Here is a 19,650-nt window from a genome sequence, read left to right as displayed (position 1 = left end):
ATTTGTGTAAAAGGTTTTGTTAAATCATACTAGTAAGTGGGAGGTTTTCATTTAATGAAATTGGAAATGTCTTAAAATCTAGGCATCAAGGCTCCCTCTATAGTCAGTAGAGAGAGATGAGCAGCTTAAAGGAACACTTAGCTGACACTGAGAAAAGCATGATAGATAAAACTAACGTCAATGAGTAGTGTAAGTGGATAATACTTGATGTATAGAGCCGCTAGAAGCGAATCACTAGCAGAAATGAGTTTCTGCTGTGACTGTTTGACTTGACAACCAGACAATACACTGCAAATAGTCTTGGATGTCATTTCTTAATATTTTTAGTATTTTTTTTGAGTACAATATTCAAATAAAGTCATATACTTCCTTGAACTAGATGCTTGAGTGCTGGGTATTTAAAAAATTGTGTGATTTGCACCCTACCGCAGGAACTGAGTTTTATTTAGACCTTGAGCAACATGACTTAAATTGCCAGTGTTCAATACCTGCTGTAACACAAGCTAGATAACCTTCCAGATGTGCGTGTTTCTGGTCAATGACTCTAAAAGGAGCCTTGGTGGCTAGCTCAAATGTAGGTGTTTACAACATCTACTATTTGAAAAAAAAAACTTTCAATATTCTTGCTAAGAGCCCAGGGCTAAGGTTTTGTTTGTTCTGAACTAGCTGGCAAAACCAGCATTTCCTTCGTTTATCACTGACTTGGAGGACAGATATAATACAGTCTTGGTAAGTGAATAAAGAGTAACTGTTTTGCTTTACAAATTAGAATTGTGATATTTTAAATATTTGGAATTGTTACCTGCAAGTATGTAAAAGTTGGATGTTTATGTAAAACTGTGAATAGTTTCCATAAAAACTTGTAATATGTAGATGTCTTAAGTTTATTAATATTGTCTCTGAATATTACTGATTGTGTTATTCTGGCAGCCCTTTAAGAGTGGGTAAGCCGTGTGAGCTTAAATATTTGATAATAAAATATTAAAAATAAGACTTGATCAGAATTCTTAATATCCTTGCTTTTTCGGTAGTAACTAGGCTACTGAAGTTGCTTATGATTTTCTTGTTTTAAAACATTGGTTAAAGCTTTTAAAAACCTTTTGATCAATTTACCTTTTGTTTGAAAAGTAAACGTAGTCCTTTAACCTCGAGAATGTTCATATACCTTATTTTCTCTGTCTAGAAATTATTAAATTGCATTTCAATTTTAGATTCCAGGAAAGCTAAGATTACTATTTAAAGACATTTTATAGGATACTTAAAATGAAATCAAAGGAGCTAAGTATTTCTATAGATGGAGCCTTGGTGGAGGTTCTGTCAACTGTAAACCCTGCTGGATTTACTGTCCGGTTGTTGTAACTCTACATGCAGTAAGACAAGCAACCTTAAAGTGAATTTCCTATAAGAGATTTGCAGGTAAGTATTAATTTACAATGCACAAATAGGATTTGTGAAGCATGGAACAAAAGCTAGAGTTAGACTAACCCTCTTCCCTGAGAAATAATGTCACTTTTTTTTGTTTTTCTTCAAATACATGTTACACTTGCTAAAAATAGGGTAGTATTCTGAATCTGGAGTTCTTGGGTGTTTTTTCCTAAATTGGCTTTGATCTTTATCTAGAAAAAAGTTCCTCTCTAAACTCGGAAATAATCTGTCTGGAAAACTCATTTGTTTGCATTCATTTTGGTGGTTCTGGTAAACAGCTCATAAAAATATGTGCAACATAACTGAGGAGAATCCGATGCCAAGGGAATGACAGCTTAATGTACTTAAAAAAAGTGATGAAGCTTTTGTTTAAATTTATTCTGAGACTGTTACCACCAATCTGGACTAAACAGTTCCACCACTATTCAACAGTCAGCCTCAAAGGATAGTGGAAAACATTTTTAAATTTTGTTTTATTTTTTATACCTTCAATCCTCATGGAAACTGAACTCTTCTGAAAAGTTCCTGACACTGGTTTAATTTTAATGTTTCAGTCACACTTAGAAGAGGGTCCTTAAAGTGAGGATTGCTGTTAGTCCTCAGGTTGCAAAGAGTGAAGCAACTTGCTGTAGTGAACAGAACTTCAATATAACTTTAAAGCTCTTTTATGTGTTTTACATTTTTTTTTTTTTTTAAGAATTCCTTCCACTGATTTTAGGTGACTAAAAGCCAGGACCAACATATGCTAATTAGAATGGAAACTATGGGAGAGATTATTTGAACTGAACTTCACCTAGAACAGGATACTGCCCTTCTTGGTGCTTTCTGTAGGAGATATATGGCAAGTGGGACTGGACAGCAGACTTCTTTAATTTATATACTTTGATCAACAGAATAAATATGCAGACAACGTTATTTTGAAACAAAAGACTGCCTGTAAGCCTAGCGCAGGCTTTTTTAATGAGGACAGGGGAAGTTTTCCTCTTAAATGAAAACAATAAAGCTAACTCTAGGTCCTATAGAAAATCAAGTTCTTAAGATCTGAACTATTTACAGCCTATTTTTGAGTGTCCTGTTCCCCATCTAGTTTTGTTACATGTTGGGAAGCTATATTTTTCTCCGGCTCTGTCCTGACACCTGTGGTACCTCATCTTTGTAGTATTCAGTGGTGTTAACTGAAGAGCCATGCATGCTGTTTGGTCTTGTTGTATTTACCTATAATGAAAAATATTCCATGGTCCCTAGAATACCACCTCAAAAGCATGCAGCATGTTCTGAGTAGCTGAGGAGTCATTTGCCCAACATCACCTCACATCGCTGTGTTTTAAACTGCAAAATTTTGGCTGCACACACTTTATAATGCACCTGGGGGTCTAAACTTAACTTTCAAAACCTGAAACTTTCCTCCTGGTGTTATACATCTCTATTGCAATAATAAAACATCACAGCTGGTAAGTGATGCCAAAAAATTGTTGAAGGAAAATAGAAAAACAAATTACGCTTCTAAAGAAAACTAGTAAATATTTGCAGGTAGTATGAAGTCAACCTCTGTCTAAAATGTGTTTTAAGGATATGATATTTGACCTGGTTTACAATTTTTCTTTGGAACTGTTACTTACTGGAATTGTTCATTGTTTGTGTACTGTTGCTGTATTAGTAAATACTACATAGTATGGTATGTGTGTGACATGAGTGAATTTTTAAATTCTCTTTGAGTTTTGTGTATGGATTAGCAATTGTTATGTAAGAAGTTGTTATTTAAGCACCTTCTTTTAGAAATGCTGAACACTTTTGTATTGATGAATCACTATATTTTTGTTGTCTCCCCTATTGTGTATTTGAAGGAAAAGAGCAGAATAAGATGGATTCACAGAGTAGCACTTATCATAGAACTGCATTAAAAAAGACCTCCACTGGTTTTGTGTCTAAGCAGTTCAGATGTATTGTGTGACCTACAGACATCTAAAACTTTGAAAGCTACCATCACTCCCCATTTTTAAGTGTATTGTTTTAGTTAGGCACCTAGACCTTTGTTAGGTAACTTGAATGTGTGAGATGTTGTTGCTTATATTTACAAGCTTTTTTGACTCTTTCTATAGTAAGGTGCATGCACTCTTCAAGTAAGAGTGATTTGTAGTATATTAATTGAAGGATTTCTTAAACTTGTTTGCACAGTCATTGAAAATTCTATACAAATACTTAAAACAGCTAGACAAGTACACCCTTTTTGAGAAATCACGCTAAACAAATAGAGTAAAAGTTGCATCAAAATCTTTAGTCCTTTTCCCTGTACTTTTGGTTCTTAGCTGTATCTTGGGATGGTGGTCCTCTGATAAGTCTTTACTACATAGAGCTATCTGCTATAGTGGTGGAAAAAGCCTGCTTTTCTCCCAGCTGGTTTCAATTCAGCTCTTTGTGATTCATACCTCACCTAACCTAGCTTGGCTGCAAAATTTGAGTCAAGACTTGGATATGCCAACTTAGCTCCATCAGAGTGTTTCAGGATTTTCATGTCTTCAAGTTTCATGCTCCTGAAATACTTTTTTGTATTCACACCTGAAAAATTTTCCTTAGCTGTAAGATAAAATGCAAGGTGTAATGCCTGATCTGTTGGAGCTTTCACTCTCTTTCACTCTTAAACTTGGTTGAACCAAAATTTTTGTTGCAATGATTAAATACGTTATGGGGTTAAAGCTATTTCCACGCCGCATGGGACATTTTAGCTTTCTTTGAGCAGAAGAACATATTTTTTTGCTGTCTCTGCATGACACTTTTCAACTAGTGAAAATTTGATTTCCAGAGAAAAACATGGTTTTATGAACAGCAACAAAAAAGGGGGGGTCCATGTAGAAGGATGCATGGAATTTCAGTGTATGACATTATGAACAGTAACATTGTAAGTATATAAACATTGTAAATATTGGTATACTTACACTTTTTCTCAAACAGACTCATTTTTTTTTAACTTGTAGAACAAAGGTTAGGCTACTATTCCATTTTCTGTGGATTTTCAAAGTCAAACAGGTTCTGAAGGTTCCAACATTCAGCAGTTGAGATAATCAAGTGTCAGCTGCCTGTGTACTGATGAGAGGTTGCAATGAAATAGGAAGTGAAGAGACTACTTTGGTTAGACAAACACTAAACCACATAAGGGGTTTGCAGCAATGTTAGCTTCAAGGCTTTAAAAGTAATGACAAGACAGCTGCCTTTTTTCATATTACCAGCTTGCAAATCTACAAGGGTATTCCTAGTGACCCCACCTAGTGTTAAGGTGAATCCATATGTGCAGCTGTACTTGCAATTAATGCTACTCAGCTGATTGTGTCTGTATATGGATTCTGGCCCTGACTTGTTCCTTCCCCCTATAGCCATGTTGAAGTTCATAATGATAGCTGGTTGTTTTGTTATCTTACTCCAGCTGATCTGCTATGGCTGTTGGGTGAAACTACCACTGATGATAGCTGCTTGAAGGAAGGAAGGAAGGGGGAGAGTTCTGATTTAACAGGAGTCATCTGCAAGCTCTGCCAGGGGAGCTCTTGGCTCATAGTCAGCTTCTAGTTTTTAAGAAAGAAAATAAAAATGTTGGCTCAGTAGAGTAGCACAGTAGCCGAGCATTTAATCTTTTTCTAATGGTCTACTTGATACTAACTTCTGTTTAAAAAAACAAACAAAAACAACAGAACTGAAATCCTACAAGGCAAGTCAACGTTTGAAACTAAAAGCATATTTCTTAACTTTGTAGCTGTGCAAGGAAAATAAAATATGGTATACCCAGTTTTTCCTGTCTGACGATATAATACTAGTATATGTTTGTACATGATACAGTCAACTCACTGTACAGGAGATGAATCCTAGTTAATGCTACTATGGTACCTTTTTTGCTATGGTAATTTAAGATAATGATACATAAGTTGGCCTGTGATAGAGAACCATGAAGTATTTGCTCCAGTATGTGCATATAGACATCCTTAAATTACTATTAGAGGTCAGATTATTCACAATATTTTTAAAACACTATAACCTGCTCCTGTGTTTGTATGCTAAATCTTGTTGTGCATGTTTTGGTATAAAAACTGTCCTGAAAATCTAAAAACTCAAAGCCCATCAGAGGGTAAGTACATTTTAATGAGCAGAAATACAGTTTGGGGCATGGCTGATCCTGAATAATCCAACTACAGATCTTCAGTGGAACAAAACTTTGGAATAGTCTGTTTTGGTTTTCTGCCTTACCCAGACTTAAATATTACATGGAGGTTATTAGACAGGAGGAGTCTTTATGGCTTGAATCTTCATAAACTTTTTTTTTTAGATTTTATTTTTCCCCTCTAGGATAGCCTTATAACATTGGTGTGTCCAGCCCCTGAACTGGAAAGGTGAAGTGGGGCATTGCCTAATGTATGTTAGTTACATTTTCTTGTCCATGAAACAGGAGAAACTAGAGGTGAGGCACAACCTTGTTACAGCAGATAGTAGGAAGAAAATAGACTTGCTAAACATGTTCCCAAGCTTCCTTTTGATTGAATGGGAGGCAAGTAATTAAGCTGACTTAAGGAAAATTTTTTAGCGTGGGCTTATTAAGTTACTCATCTGTAGTAGTATTCTGATGTGAAGATGCTACTTATTGTGTCCTTATTGTTTTTAGAGTGGATTTCTTGTTTAAGTGTAATGTTTCTGAGACTTTGGGGGTTGATCTTTCCTAATATAACACCTTCCCTCTAATCATGCCAACCAATAGCTTCCTACCATTAATTGCTGGCAGCAGCTTGGTTTCACAGGGCAAGGGTTATAATTACTAGCTATGGTTGAAAATGCTTACCCTTCTCACCCTGGGGAGCCAAGCTGTTGCTCGCAATTAAACGTAGTTAGCTGTTCCCTGCTTCATGTAAACATTTGCAGCCAGTAATTACTACTGTTTCTTACTTCTTTGCCCTGGAGGAACTCAACTGTTCCAGTAATGCCTTGTAGTAATTTGGCTTTTTTTTTCCCTTTTAAACTATAATAAGGTTAGATTTCATATTAATTATTTTTAATTTTTAAAATTGGTATTTTTGACCTTTCACAACTCATTTGGAACATGTAACCATCTTGGGAGTTGCAACCTTGTTTGAGAAATACTTCCTTAGGGATTATGAAGTACTTAAATGCTTTAGCCACTTTCCTAAAAAAAAAAAAGTTCAGTGTGCTGAAATATCCCTTCATCTATATGGTTGAGCAGGGTTTTTGTACCTTATAGAAAAATGTCTTAGAAGGCAAACACGCAATTGCTTTTGTAACCATCCAAAAGAGTTGACCCATGCCAGGAAATTGGGTTTGTGATTAGATGATCATGTCTCCTTTTCTTAGGTAGACAGCTCAGTTCAGAAATGATCAGTAGATGCCGAGTTCTTGCTCTTGTTCCAAGGTGCAATCTTCTGTCTCTGCTTTATTTGCTGCTCTGTGTAGGAGGCAGGTGTGTAGAAAACTTGATTGTCTTTTTCAAACTGCTCGGTCTATTTTGTTCTTTCCTTTCTATAGAACCTCTCCTCTTGGCAGATACTTTTTCTAGTCTCATGTAAACTCTGATTGGATTTCTGATTCTGAGGCAATTTTGCTCATTGAAAATTAGTGTATTTTAGAATGGTTTAAATGCAAATAGACTTTTTTCCCCCAAAATGTTAATGTATTGCTTTAACAATGGAATGCTGCCCGTGTAATCTGGTGATGTTTTGTAATAAGTAATAAAAGTAAAGTTTTAATTTTGTCTTGCCCACTCACCCTTTGGCTTTTTTAGTTTGACACTTTTTTTTTTTTTTACAGTAAGACTGAACTACTGGTGTAAGAGCTTGTATTTGCTCAAAGTTGATTTATGGCATAGAATTAAGCATTGTTTCTGCCAACCCCCTAACATGGTCCCTCAAAGCCTAAAATAGTTTCGTTCTATTGCCTGGAACCTGAATCACATTGAAAAGGAAATAGTCTCCCTCCACAAAAGCTCAGCTCCTCTTTTGTTTTGGTTCTGCTTTTTCTAGTATTTATATATCACCTTTTGTTATGAAGTATTCAAAACCCCTTTATGAATCAAAACATGACTGAATGCTGGATTGTAGTCCCATAGCCTGAGGCAGACAGTGCCCTGCGCTTGGAAGAACACTGAGAGCTGAGGAAGATGCCAGGCGAACCACAGTGGATATCTTCATGATGCTATTATTTCCCATAGCCAAGCTAAGAAAATAGCATACTATATTCAAACCTTGCCCTTAACTTCTGCGTTATTTATGTATCTGGTTTCTCAGACCTTACAGCTTTGCCATTTATGATAGTAGTAGTTTAAGATGGGAAGCTGTCCAACAGTAGAGTGATTCTTCCCACAAACAACCTGTATTTAGCTCTACTGGGATCAGCTTGCCTTGGAGTTATGGGAGGACTTTGTACCTGTCCACCACAGTTTACCAAATTTATAATTGTAACTGAAATTCAGTCTTGTTGATTGTTATGAAAGTCAGTTAACTTGATCTTTATGCGGTTTCTTGCCTTTGTAGTTCATATTCAGTGTTGGGCTTCTTGTTCTTTTATAGGCAAATGAGCTATTAGTGACCTGTCTCAATGTTAACTTTTTCCAAAATTTTCAGCCTAAAAGATTTCAGGGAATGAGATCAGGGAATTTGTTTAAGCTATGACTTTGCAGCTGGTTTATTATAGTCTCAACATGTATTTTACCATTTTTTTTGTGTATGGGTGGGAGATCTCCAATTATATTGTCACCTTGTTTATTGAGGAACCATTTTTAAAATGCATATCAAGGTACATCTTGCTAAGATTTCTTACCAGGAGAAGCAGATAACTGAATACAGGTAAGTTAAACTTTGATTAATAAAAAGTGGTCTATGTCCAGATGCTGATAGTTACACTTGCACATGGGAAAAACAAACAAAACAACAACAACAACAAAACAAACAAAACAAAAAAAACAAGCCCCTGTTTTTTGCTGTAATTGTTATAAAAAAGATCTTGGTCTAAATGAACCTGTGTGCTGAAACACTTCTTGAGGTTGTATGTACTATCTGGGAAAGTACACGTTGGTTTGAAAGCATAGAGCAATTTGGAGAACTTCTGAACCTCACCTACGTGAAAATCTTTAATGCTTTTTTCCAGTGTCTTTTTTAATTTAATGTTCATGCTTTTTAAACAGTTTTATTTGTAGAAATCATTACCAATGTAATAGAAATTTAACTCCTGTCAAGGCTTAAACATCTCCTGCATGTTTACTACTTAAAGCATGTTTTTATTTTTTTAAGATTAAGTTGGTTTCCTATATATTTATCATGGTAATTTGTTTGCCTTCACTTGAGACAGTATCTGAAGTTATTCTTTTGAATATTAACTTGAGCAGAAATGTTTTTGTTGTTGAGTTCTTCTATAACTGGCTACTCAGTTTTACCTGTTATTTAAAAAAAAAAAAAAAAGAACTGTTAAAATCTTCAGGAGATGAGTCTTGGGAAACCTGAACTTAAAAAGAAGCATATAAAAGTCAATGTTGGTTTCTTCTTCAGTAAAAATCTTAAGGGAAGTATTAGAGTTCAGTATTATGATGTGGTTGAAGGTATCTGTCAGATAAATATGGATTTTTTAAAACTCATTTTTACTGAATTCCTGAAAATACATACACATATTTCAGTGGCTGACTTGTGATGGAAAATTTTGCTTACAAATAATTAGCAGTCCCTGAAGCTTTTTGAAAAACATTGTTTATTACAACTAAATAATGATTGAAAGGAAACAGTCTCAGATAAATTTTACTTGCAAATTGTTTCCTATTCCACCAATCCAGAAATGAAATCAATGTAACGGCTATTGTAGCGTAGCTTTAGATGAGGGTTGTTAGGAGTGGCCTGGTTTCTCTCCTTCTTTTTCGTAGCCCAGGAAGTATCGACTGGGGATGCTGGATGAGAGGATAGTTCCGGTGGGATCAAAAGCAAGAAAATCAAAGAACCCTATCGGCTGTCTGGCTGACAGGTGTAAAACAGGAGACCCCATCAATATGGTTTGGTGGAACAGAGTCACAGAAAACAATTTACAGGTAAAATTATTTTTTACTAGTCACTTTTTCAGTGTTTTAGATGCTTGATTTGAAATCCTGGAAAATGTTAGGAGGAGTTACTCCAAATATGGTTTGAGAAAGGGATAAATATTTTGCAAAACAGGCATAGTGACCTCCCAAGGAGAATGACTCAGATGTTTTATTCTCTTTACCCATCCCTGTGTCATGTACTCTTTTGGATTGTTATATTCTGTGGAGGAGAAGCAAAAACAATCATTAAGTGTGTTTTAAAAGCAAGCAAACACGACCTCGTAATTTAATTTTCATGTGAGCAAAGTTTTTACTGTGAAAATTAGTGACCTTTGTTAAAATGACAAAATGCAAAACAACAACAACAAAAACAAACAAACAAAAAAAGCACACAACTTATGCAGTGCGGAATGTAACCACCATGATCAGAAAGTATAAGTTCTTAAGTTTTATGTTGGGATAGCTTACATTTCTCAACTTGTGCTGAAAACTTTAGCATTACTTTCTTTATTCCTGACTTTGTCTCTTCAAGAGCTGGACTTGAGCATATCTGATTCTGAAGTAGCAGGCTCTCCTTAGCATGATAATGAAGGGTAATTCTTGTCTGGGAAGAATCTGCTTGATGTCAGGGTTTAGACAGGGTTTAGATGAAAACTATTATAGTTGTCATAACAACACTCCTGCTATTACTGTTTTGCACTTAAGTGATGCTTTTGATTCTTCAGAGAAAGAACTTAAGTTCTTCAAAGACTTTAGTCTCTGTGAGGATTTTCTTTTTTTGCGTTCAAGTGATTGAAATGGGTAACTCAACAATAGACTTGCTTATAACTAAAGTCTGTGGCCCCTTAAATTTTTTAGTGTCACTAAACTTTCAACATGACAGAAGGGCAGACATGAAGTTGATACTAGAGCCCTGCAATACCGTACTAGTTTTGCTTTCCTTAATGTTTGGATATCTTTGCATTGCTGAAATGCAGAGTCATAGGCAGTATGTTGCATGCAAAATGATAATATATTGCATAGCTGCTTGGGCATAAGTCTTGTCCGTTTTGCTGCTGGGGAAGCAGAGAAGCCACTGGCAGAAAAAGACAAAACCTTAAGGAAACAGTAGACGGACCAGGCAAGGTTGCAGAAGAGTGGTTGGAGCCAGTGAAGCACTGCTTTTCTCAAGTGAGAGCAGATTGACAGATTGAATTAACCACGTTTATCTAATGGGGAGTGCAAACCCTAATTACTAGGCAGCTGCTCTGAAAAGAGAGAGAGAGAAAGCAGTCTTCAAATTTCAAGTGGGCTTTTAAGGAGCAGGAAAAGTCCTATTTTTCCTCCATTGTTTTCTCTTGCTTTTATGTGTAATGTCAAGGTTTGTCATCGATCTACTCTGCATAACAGTAAAGTGGAACTACTAAGGTTTTTTTTTTTTTTTTTTTTTTTTTTTTTTTTTTTTTTTTTTTTTTTTCCTGGAGGCTGGAGAACCAGTAGGCAGAGATTTGGAGCTTCTGGCCAGGAACAATTGTCTTCAGTATCTATGTCCTACGAAGCTCAAGGTCCCTAAGCTTTCTTTGGTTAGTGGCATTGGTGCAATTCCAAGCTCCTTTATAGTGCCAGTCCCCACTACATAAATTAAACTATGCACGACCTAGGATTTTGTATTATGAAGTGTGTTTACATAATTTACAATGGAGGTGTGGGACCTGAACAAGTATGTATATGCATATCTAGTAGAAATAAGAAGAGGAGAAGGAAGTTCCAGCCACAGGAACTAGTTAGAGGAAAAAAGGGAAGGGATAGCACAGTAATAGTGGAGTTTGGCAAGAGTGAATGCAGAAGGGTATGAAAACAGGGTGTTGAGGAGATTGAGGAGATAAAGCTCTACATAGATAAGAGACTGAATTTTGTCTTGATGTTATTCTGATCCTTTTAAGTCTTTGCATTCATGTGAACAGTTTTGAAGTCACTGCTAAAACAAAGCTCAAGAACTTTAAAAATCGGAAATGTTAATAGTAAAAGCACAAAAAATGGCTGTGGTTATTAGAGAAGTTAGCTACATGAAACTACATTTTAAAAAAAAGGTAGTTTCATATTGAGATTTCAGATTGACTTTGTTTTTTTCTACTTCTGGACATGAATCCACAGATAGGATAGGTCTCCAGTATTTTGAAAGACAGGCTGTTTTTTGCAGATGTGAATGTAGGTAATAGGAACTAAATCCAGGCTGATAATGAGTGCTAGCAAGGATAAGTAGAAAGGTTAAATTGTGATGAAGGCATATCTGTTTGAGGGCATCTTTTTTAATTTGTTTGAAGATGAGAAGCAGACATGCATCTCAAAATTGCTGAAGGCTTCTAGTGCTGTGCAAATGTTGAAGCTCTTGCGCCTATTTGAATGTCCACTCTTCCAAATGTGTGATTTAAGGTGTGGGAAGACCCTGTTTCATTGTGCAATGTTAAGTGCTTTTTTGAAAGGTGTGGAGATTTTTGTCAGAAAAATGGCTGTTCTACACAACAAGCTAGTTTGCAAGATGCGTTGTAAAATGTTATAGCTGTTTGCATGGCTGTGGATTTATAATCCAAACCTATTTATTTTAGTCATGTAAGCATGACCCAGTCCTTAAAACTGGAGTCCACACAGTGGATGCACAGTATTGTGGGTTGTGCCATAAAAAGCAAAAGCACAAACCAAGTTTATTCTTCAGTGTTATGTCCTGCCTTGTGCGAGGAAATGTTCTGTGCTACTATCATGCCATGGGACACATATCATAATATCAAAGTATACATAGGATAGTAGGAATGGATATGACTTTGTTATATGGATCAGTTTATAAGCACAATGAACAGCATTTTTTTGGCTTCTTGAATTAAAAAAAATAAAATCTTAGAAATGATTTTTCTTCAAATATTTGCCATCAGAAACACAGACTTAAACTATAGTTTTAACAATACTTTGAAGTATTTTGCTAACAAAAAGTGGAGCAAATAACTTTTGTCTGTGTTTAAGCTAAGACATTTTAGTGTGTTTAAATGAAACAGTCTCTAATTTTTCTGAAAGAGCAATGTTGGAATATAGCTAGTAAACCTGATGAAATAAAATTTATTGTAGAATCACAGAAAGGTTTGGGTTGGAAGGGACCTTAAAGACCACCGAGTTTCACCCCCCTGCCATGAGCAGGGATACCTCCCACCACACCAGGTTGCCCAAAGCCCCATCCAGCCTGGTCTTGAACTGCTACAGCTTATTGTGTGGGTGATGTAATGACTTGTGACAGTAACTACAATAAGGAAGCATGTTGCACAAATTCAGTAGTGGGAGGGAAAGAGATTTGTGTTGGAGTCCTTGGTAACCTCCGGTGTCTGATGGGCTGCTCTGACATCCCAGAATGTGTCCTTCTCTGATGTCACAGTCATCAAGGAATCCTCCTGGAGACGGGGGGATTGCCGCGATGCTCTCTGTTAAGTGAAGCTCCTTCTATGGCATATCTATCTACTTGAAAAACAAAACAAAAAAAAGCTCTTGCATGTTTTTGAATTAATAAGACATTCTGAAAGCTATGCCAAATAGTAGACTGGCAGAGAACTGCCCTGCTCGTAGCTTGGGTACAGTTTAGTGGTGGCTTTCTGTAACCATTACAGGACTATGCAATTCGGGATGTCAGAACAGATCAGCATGAATTTGGAGGTGAAGGACAACATAAAAAGAGGACAAAAAGGCTTGTTTCCAGTTTTTAGTGTGGTAAGTACATTAGCACGTTCTTCTGAAATAAAAAATGAAATTTGCCTACTTTTTGCTTTAGGTAGCTGGCCTTTGGTAGTGTGTAACTGGAAATAACTGAGTAGTGTTACAGCCACAGAAATGGAGGCTGCGGCTCTGCCACTGCTGTACAGCTCTGTTGTGAGGCACGCAACTGGAAATGAGAGAGAAGGGCAGTTTCCAGTACTTCTCTGTACTCCCTACATGACCTTTAAAAGGCTGCATAGTCTTTGTCTCAGTTTCCTCCCGCATTACAGGGTACTTCTGTACTTCAAGGCAATTTGCAGATTAATTTGTAAATTTGTGCACTAGAGCCTTAGGAGTTTATCATCGAGGTATGTATAGAAAAACTGCATTGAAATCAGTTGATGAAATGGGAATTGTCATCTTCTAGACTACAAAAAGCTGTTCTTATATACAACTGCAACATACAGTGAAGGTGCATGCTGTTGTGCAGTTCTGTCAGCAATGGCACACAGCTGAGATACCTCATCCTCTACCCTCAGCTTTCAGCACGATCTTTATTTTCATTTGCAATTTCCTTTAAGGAATCTTTAATTTTTGTTCTGTAGTACTGACAGAAGGTTTGTTTCTGACCCCCACCACTATATTTCAATCTTCTTAAGTGTTTAAAACATAATAGCCACCAGACAGATTAAACTCTGTGCTGAATGGTGATCCAAATGAATCAATTTATAGTTTTTTCCATCTTACTCCTCTTGTGGTTCCATCTTTACTAATTGCATCATGACTAAACTCAGACTTAATTTGGACTTTTTGTATGTGTTTTATAACATTTTGTGCTCTATTGCATACTGAAGTATAGAATTCTTTTTATACGGATTTGGATGGACTCCATTTTGTGGTCTCTTTGAAAGTTTCTTCACCAAGCTGACTAAAAGGAGGCTATTATCTTTTTGGAAGAGCACAGGCATAAAAAACTTCAAAGTAGTACATTTTTTCGTAAAATTTTCTCATTGAATCATTCTGGTAAGAATGCACGATGCAGGTATTAGTTCATACAATACCTATGGGAGATATGTTCCTGCTTTAGTTTGACAGTATTTTTATCAAGCTACTGGAGAAGCAGGATGAGACTTAAATTGGCCAAGCTGAAAGAAAAAAATTAATGCTGGCAGCTTTAGGGGACGTGAGTTGATAGTTACTTTATTTTTGGTAGTTTTTAGAAAAATTGAACGTAGCTAACAGAGCTGTACGTGTTTCTGTTTTCTCATTTATACAAACGAATGAATTGGTGTGTGTTTTGAAATCATTTTGCATGTGCCTCTCTATAGGACACTTGAAACTGGAAGATACGGTCAGTATCATAGTGCAGATGGTGCTAGCTGCTTTTTTGTTTGCTTGTGTTTCAGGAAGTGCATTCCCTTTTGTTTTCAATGTCACCTCATTACTAAATTCATTACGTGATCTCTAAGTATTCGTTGCATCTGTTTTCTTTTAATTACTCAGAGTATTTAAGTTTTAAATTCCTCTTTTCTCTATTTGATTTTTTTTTTCAACCAATCCTCAGACTTAAAACTTTAAGCCCAGTCTAGCATGAAGAAGCTACTTTGAGATCAGGAAATAAAGACTAATTAAGTTGAATCTGTCTTAAAACTAGGCACTTATTGCAGATATGAGGAATCTGTAGATGTATTTGGGATATGTTTGTTGGAATCAAAGTGCAGAGAAAGTGGCTTAGGTCAGATGAAAATTTGTATGGTTTTAGAAATTCTGTAAGAACTGCAGCTTCAAATACATACAACATGTATTGAAATGTGGCCTAGTGCTTAAGCTTCAAATCTTCTGACAAAGCATTAACTATTTTTCATCACAAATTCTTAAAATTTTGTTGTATTAGCTTGATAAGTTTGGCTTGGATGGTGACCCTAAAGCTCAGATATTTTTCTGTACCTAGGAAACAGCTTGAATATGGAAAGTTCTTTTATTTAAGTTTGGTTCCAATTGTGATTTTTTTTGTGCAGTGAGGAAAGTTTTGGATTACAACTTCATGTTTGTGACCTCAGAAGTAAAACAGGCCTTTATACTAAAGGATCTAACTTGACAATTCAAGCCTGTTTTCAGTGAGAGCATTTTATGTAAGTTATTGTATAGGAACATCTCATCATTATTAGGCTTTGATTCTTACCCTAAATTGTGACACCTAAACATTGAATGAAAACTGAGTTTCCATCATGCATTTTGAGCCACTCTGTTTAATTCTACAGCATAATCTGGCCTGCTCTGTTTGGCTAAACTAAACATCTATCAGATAAAGTAGAGTTCTCAAGTATTTTCACTGTAAAATGATGATGAATATATAAGTAGCTGTTTTAGAGACCAAAACTGCAAGTGTCTCTGAGCAAATGTCAAGTGCATTTGAAATAAAGAAGTCCTGTTCTGTAGGCACTAATTGAATCAATTGGTGAAAGTAATAAAAGTTTAACCAGAATGGTATGGATGAGACTTTGGGAACTCCTTCAGTTGCTCTTTTCAAGGCTGAAGGTATCTTCTAGAAGGTGTCTTCTCTCCATTTACACATTCTGAGTTTTTTGCCATCTCCTGTCTTTCTTGCCTAGTTGACAAGATTTTTAGATGTGGTAGATCTGTGGATGTGCCAGGGCTAGTCTTAACAGTAAATAAGTAAATAAACAATCTTGAGTTTCATAGTAGTTTGAAATGCCTTTTTAGTAAAGTGCTACAAATTCTGTCCCTTGCTGTCCCAGTTGTTTTGTCTGATGAATTTTCTGTTGTCACTACCTGGACAAATTCTACTTAGCTCTCTACCACTTCTGTCAACTCCAGTTTTGTGTAGAATTGGTTAACTTCTTGCATGCCAAGTTTTATCTAGAGAAACATCCTTCTTTTAGTTATTCCTGTACCTAACATTCAGATAAGTCTGGAATATTACCTTTTGAGTTTAGACATCAGTTACTAATTTAGTCTGTATAACGCAATTTACCATTTGTTTTGCTGCATTAGTGTATACCTTAGCAAGCTTTCCTTAACTAAATGGGATTGAAGAATTTTAAGATTCCTATGAACTTTTTACCCATGTAAGTCCTAAGTGTTTTAATTCAATAGTCTGCATAATTGGTTATGGATGTTCTTTAATATTCAGACACATGCACATATGGAATGACTAATGTGTGACATAGTAAGGTGGTTAGTGGTCATGTGATTGAAGGTGGAATATTCTTACTATTTGCTGTTAAACATGAGCATCCTCTTTAAGTTTACAGCTTTTAGAATCCTTTTTCTTTTCCACTGCTTTGAAATACATCGATACTATGATATTTGGCTGACCTGTCCAAATAAAGGTGTTTAAAAAAAAGGCACAAAAAAGAATACTTTTCAAAGTCTTCTGCACTAATTTAGTGTTTCATAATCACACTTCTAACCTGACACTAACTTCTATGTCACTTTGTTCACATTGGTGAAAATGTAAGTTAACTAACCATTGAAATATTTAGTTGTTTTAAACCTACCTAAAACCAAAGTGATCAAATATGATTTGCATTGGGAAACCATTATGGATTATCTTCGCTGTATCCTTTATCTATTGCACGTTGTTACTATCTTTTCATTTTATTCTTTTTGTTTAGACTTCAGAAACCAAACTTTTGACAATTAACGTGTAATAATCTTCAAACACTTCAGTGTGTTCATATAATAATTGGTTTTGTCTTAATTTCTTCCACTAATGTCTTCTGAAACTCCTATCCCCCTTCTTCCCCCCACCCCCCAAAAAGCACAGATTTTAATAGAAATTGAAAATTGGTTGTATGTTTTATGTATTAGTAAATATTAAATGTTTGACAGTCACTTTAATGCTATCCATTTGTTAAACCAAATTTAAAGTCATTATTAAAGGATAAAATGGAATATATCATTAAAACAAGTTAATTTCATAGAAGGGGAACATAATTGTTATTGCTTTAATTTGAAACTGCTCCTTAGTTTGCGATGAATTCTCTAAAGTCACATAAGAACAGTCTGTGCAGCAGTGGCAAGGCTTTCTTACTGTCAAGTCTGTTCTCCAACTTCTATAATATAATGCTTATGGAAAAGCCTTTTGCCAAGTGCTTATATGAACTCATACCTCAGCCCTTCATGTGGAAAGCTTGCTAACACTACTTCACATCTGAGGCAGAAAAATATTTAAAATGGTTCATGCAGACCAGCTTCCTGCATCTGTTGTTCTTGTCAGCAAGCTGTACGTAACTTAAATATCCCTTGCTCTTGGTAGGCTTGCATAAAACGTATTTTCTATCAAATAGGCATTGTCCATCTCTTCACATTTAAAATAAACATTTAATTTACATTTGTTTTTAAACAGACACCAAACCCTACTGCAAGTGAGTTTATTCCTAAAGGAGGATCAACCTCCAGGCTGAGTAATGTATCCCAGTCAAGTATGTCTGCCTTCTCTCAAGCCTTGTTCTCTCACCCCTCCATGGGAAGTCCTGCTACTGCTGGGCTAGCACCAGGTAAGTTGAGAGTAATGATTTGTGGTACAGTTGCTTCTTTTAATTTATGATTATGCCAAACATAACCCTGGACAGCTTATAATCAGGTTTAATGTGTATAAATCTAGTCACCTCCTACTTTAGCTTTTAATTTTGAGGAAATCTTCAAGCATAAAAGCTCCAAGTTGCACCACTTCTCTCTCTTAGTAGAATGGAAATAGCACTGCAGACTGTGAAATCTGTTCAGCCATAGCAGCACTGAAATTAACTCAGGCTAATTTACTCTGCTTTTTTGGAGAAAAAGAGGTGGTGAATTACTGCATACTGTGCTCTGCACTGTCCTTGCTAGAGCAGTACCTGGATTAGTTTTAAACTAGCTCTAGACTAGAAATACTCTGAGGTGTACAATGAATGTGCTCTGGTATTGTTTGCTCTCTTGATTTGTTTCTATAGGATATAATCTAGATGTAACTATTTTCAATGTTTATAGTGTATATGAGCTTAAATTTTTGATCAGTAACAAAAAGGAGAACATAAGCTCATCATAATAGCAAGGCAAATGATTTGAACTGTTAGTGTATTTGTCATATCATGTAGTTTCATTTTTAAGATCAACTTCAGGTTATTTCCCATGTTTAAAGCTCTTATCTAAATGTGTTCTTAGCAGTCAGAGAATTCAGACTGACAAGACTTTTTCTAAACTTTAAGTTCAAGCTGTTCATACATCTTTTGAACTGATCCTTAAACAGTTAATTCTAGTATTTGCCTTGTAGAAAAATGGAATAGTTTCAAGACAGAGAGATGAATAGATCTGGATGTTACCCATTTCAGATTCTTTAGCAAATTTCTTTATGTACTTAAACCTGTGGCAATCTATCTCAGGAACAAGCACCTTTTGGTAGCTGCTAGAAGACCAAAGGGCAAATAATGTAAATGTTTAGTGTTTTTAAAAGCAGTACTGGCAATTACTGTCTGTTCAACAGAACTTCAGGCTTTCCAGATAGCAGCAATAAAAATCAGTAGGAAAGTGGTGCTTCTGCTGACCAAATGAACATAATGCAGTACTGTGTCTAATTCATCCTATATTGTACTGTACAGTCTTACTGGAAAACTGTTGTGTTTATATGCATCTCAGCCTTGTCACCTGGATTGAAAAATATATAAAGGATTAAATAGAATACAGTAAAATGATCCACTTTTGGAAAGTGTCCAGTGGGATATGAGGGATCCTTCAAAGTCCAATTTCTTTACTATCTGCAAGTAATACTTGAAAGGATAAGTAACAATGTTAATGAAAGAAGTTCTTACAACAACTAGAGGTCCGAAAAATACAGATGTCATTGCTGAAACCTATCTAGGCTCAAATACTATTGTTTAAGAGAAGAGGGATGGGGGAGTCTTCATAAGCGCTAATTTCAGGCAAGACTAGATTGTTTTGGTGCTCTTTCTGTGTAGTTATAGAGAATATCAGTTCAAAGCAGGAGTCTGAGTTGGGTGCTTTGAATTTCTCTAGAAGCTTCTTTCTCTACACTGAGCGTGGAGTTTTCTGAATTGAAGTATGCAATGTAAATAATACCCACAGAGACTTGTTTTGAAGTGGCTTAGCTGCCAGTAGTATACAACCACAAAAACCTTCTGCTACCTCAAGGTGAGTTAGGAGCTGCTCTTCATAAAGGACTAGACCCTGAAGTACGAAAACAGTATTTATGTGGGGAAACTTTGCCATCTGGGTTATAGTGGATATCAAAATAAAGAATTAAATGTGTTCAGAAATTGTCATTAAAATGGTTGTTGAAGATCTGTTATTGGTTTGATTTGAATTTGCTTTTGCTTATCAATGTAGAGTTCACAAGAGTTTTCCTTTAAATAAATGTATGCACCATTTAACTGGAAAGAGAACAGTAGAACAGCTTTTAGGAAAATGTTGAGGATTTAAACATTAGCATAAGATTAAGATTACTTGCA

General features: G+C 35.8%; 1 protein-coding gene across 5 annotated transcripts in view; it reads left to right on the top strand.

Annotated features, from left to right (window-relative positions):
* The window catches only part of PAN3 (poly(A) specific ribonuclease subunit PAN3), an 80,871-nt gene that overhangs the window by 26,737 nt on the left and 34,484 nt on the right, over positions 1-19,650 (top strand). For 4 of the 5 annotated variants that reach the window (XM_035325508.1, XM_035325472.1, XM_035325487.1 and 1 more), the window contains 3 exons: positions 667-729; positions 9,320-9,481; positions 17,556-17,706. In XM_035325508.1, coding sequence (XP_035181399.1) covers positions 667-729; positions 9,320-9,481; positions 17,556-17,706 — 376 coding nt within the window. The remainder of the gene's footprint in view (positions 1-666; positions 730-9,319; positions 9,482-17,555; positions 17,707-19,650) is intronic. The other variant, XM_035325478.1, reaches the window with a different exon arrangement.

This window comes from Oxyura jamaicensis, chromosome 1, assembly GCF_011077185.1.
Source record: "Oxyura jamaicensis isolate SHBP4307 breed ruddy duck chromosome 1, BPBGC_Ojam_1.0, whole genome shotgun sequence".
NCBI classification, from domain to species: Eukaryota; Metazoa; Chordata; class Aves; order Anseriformes; family Anatidae; genus Oxyura; species Oxyura jamaicensis.
Note: the sequence above shows the minus strand (reverse complement) of the source record. Positions and strands in the feature narration are given on the sequence as shown.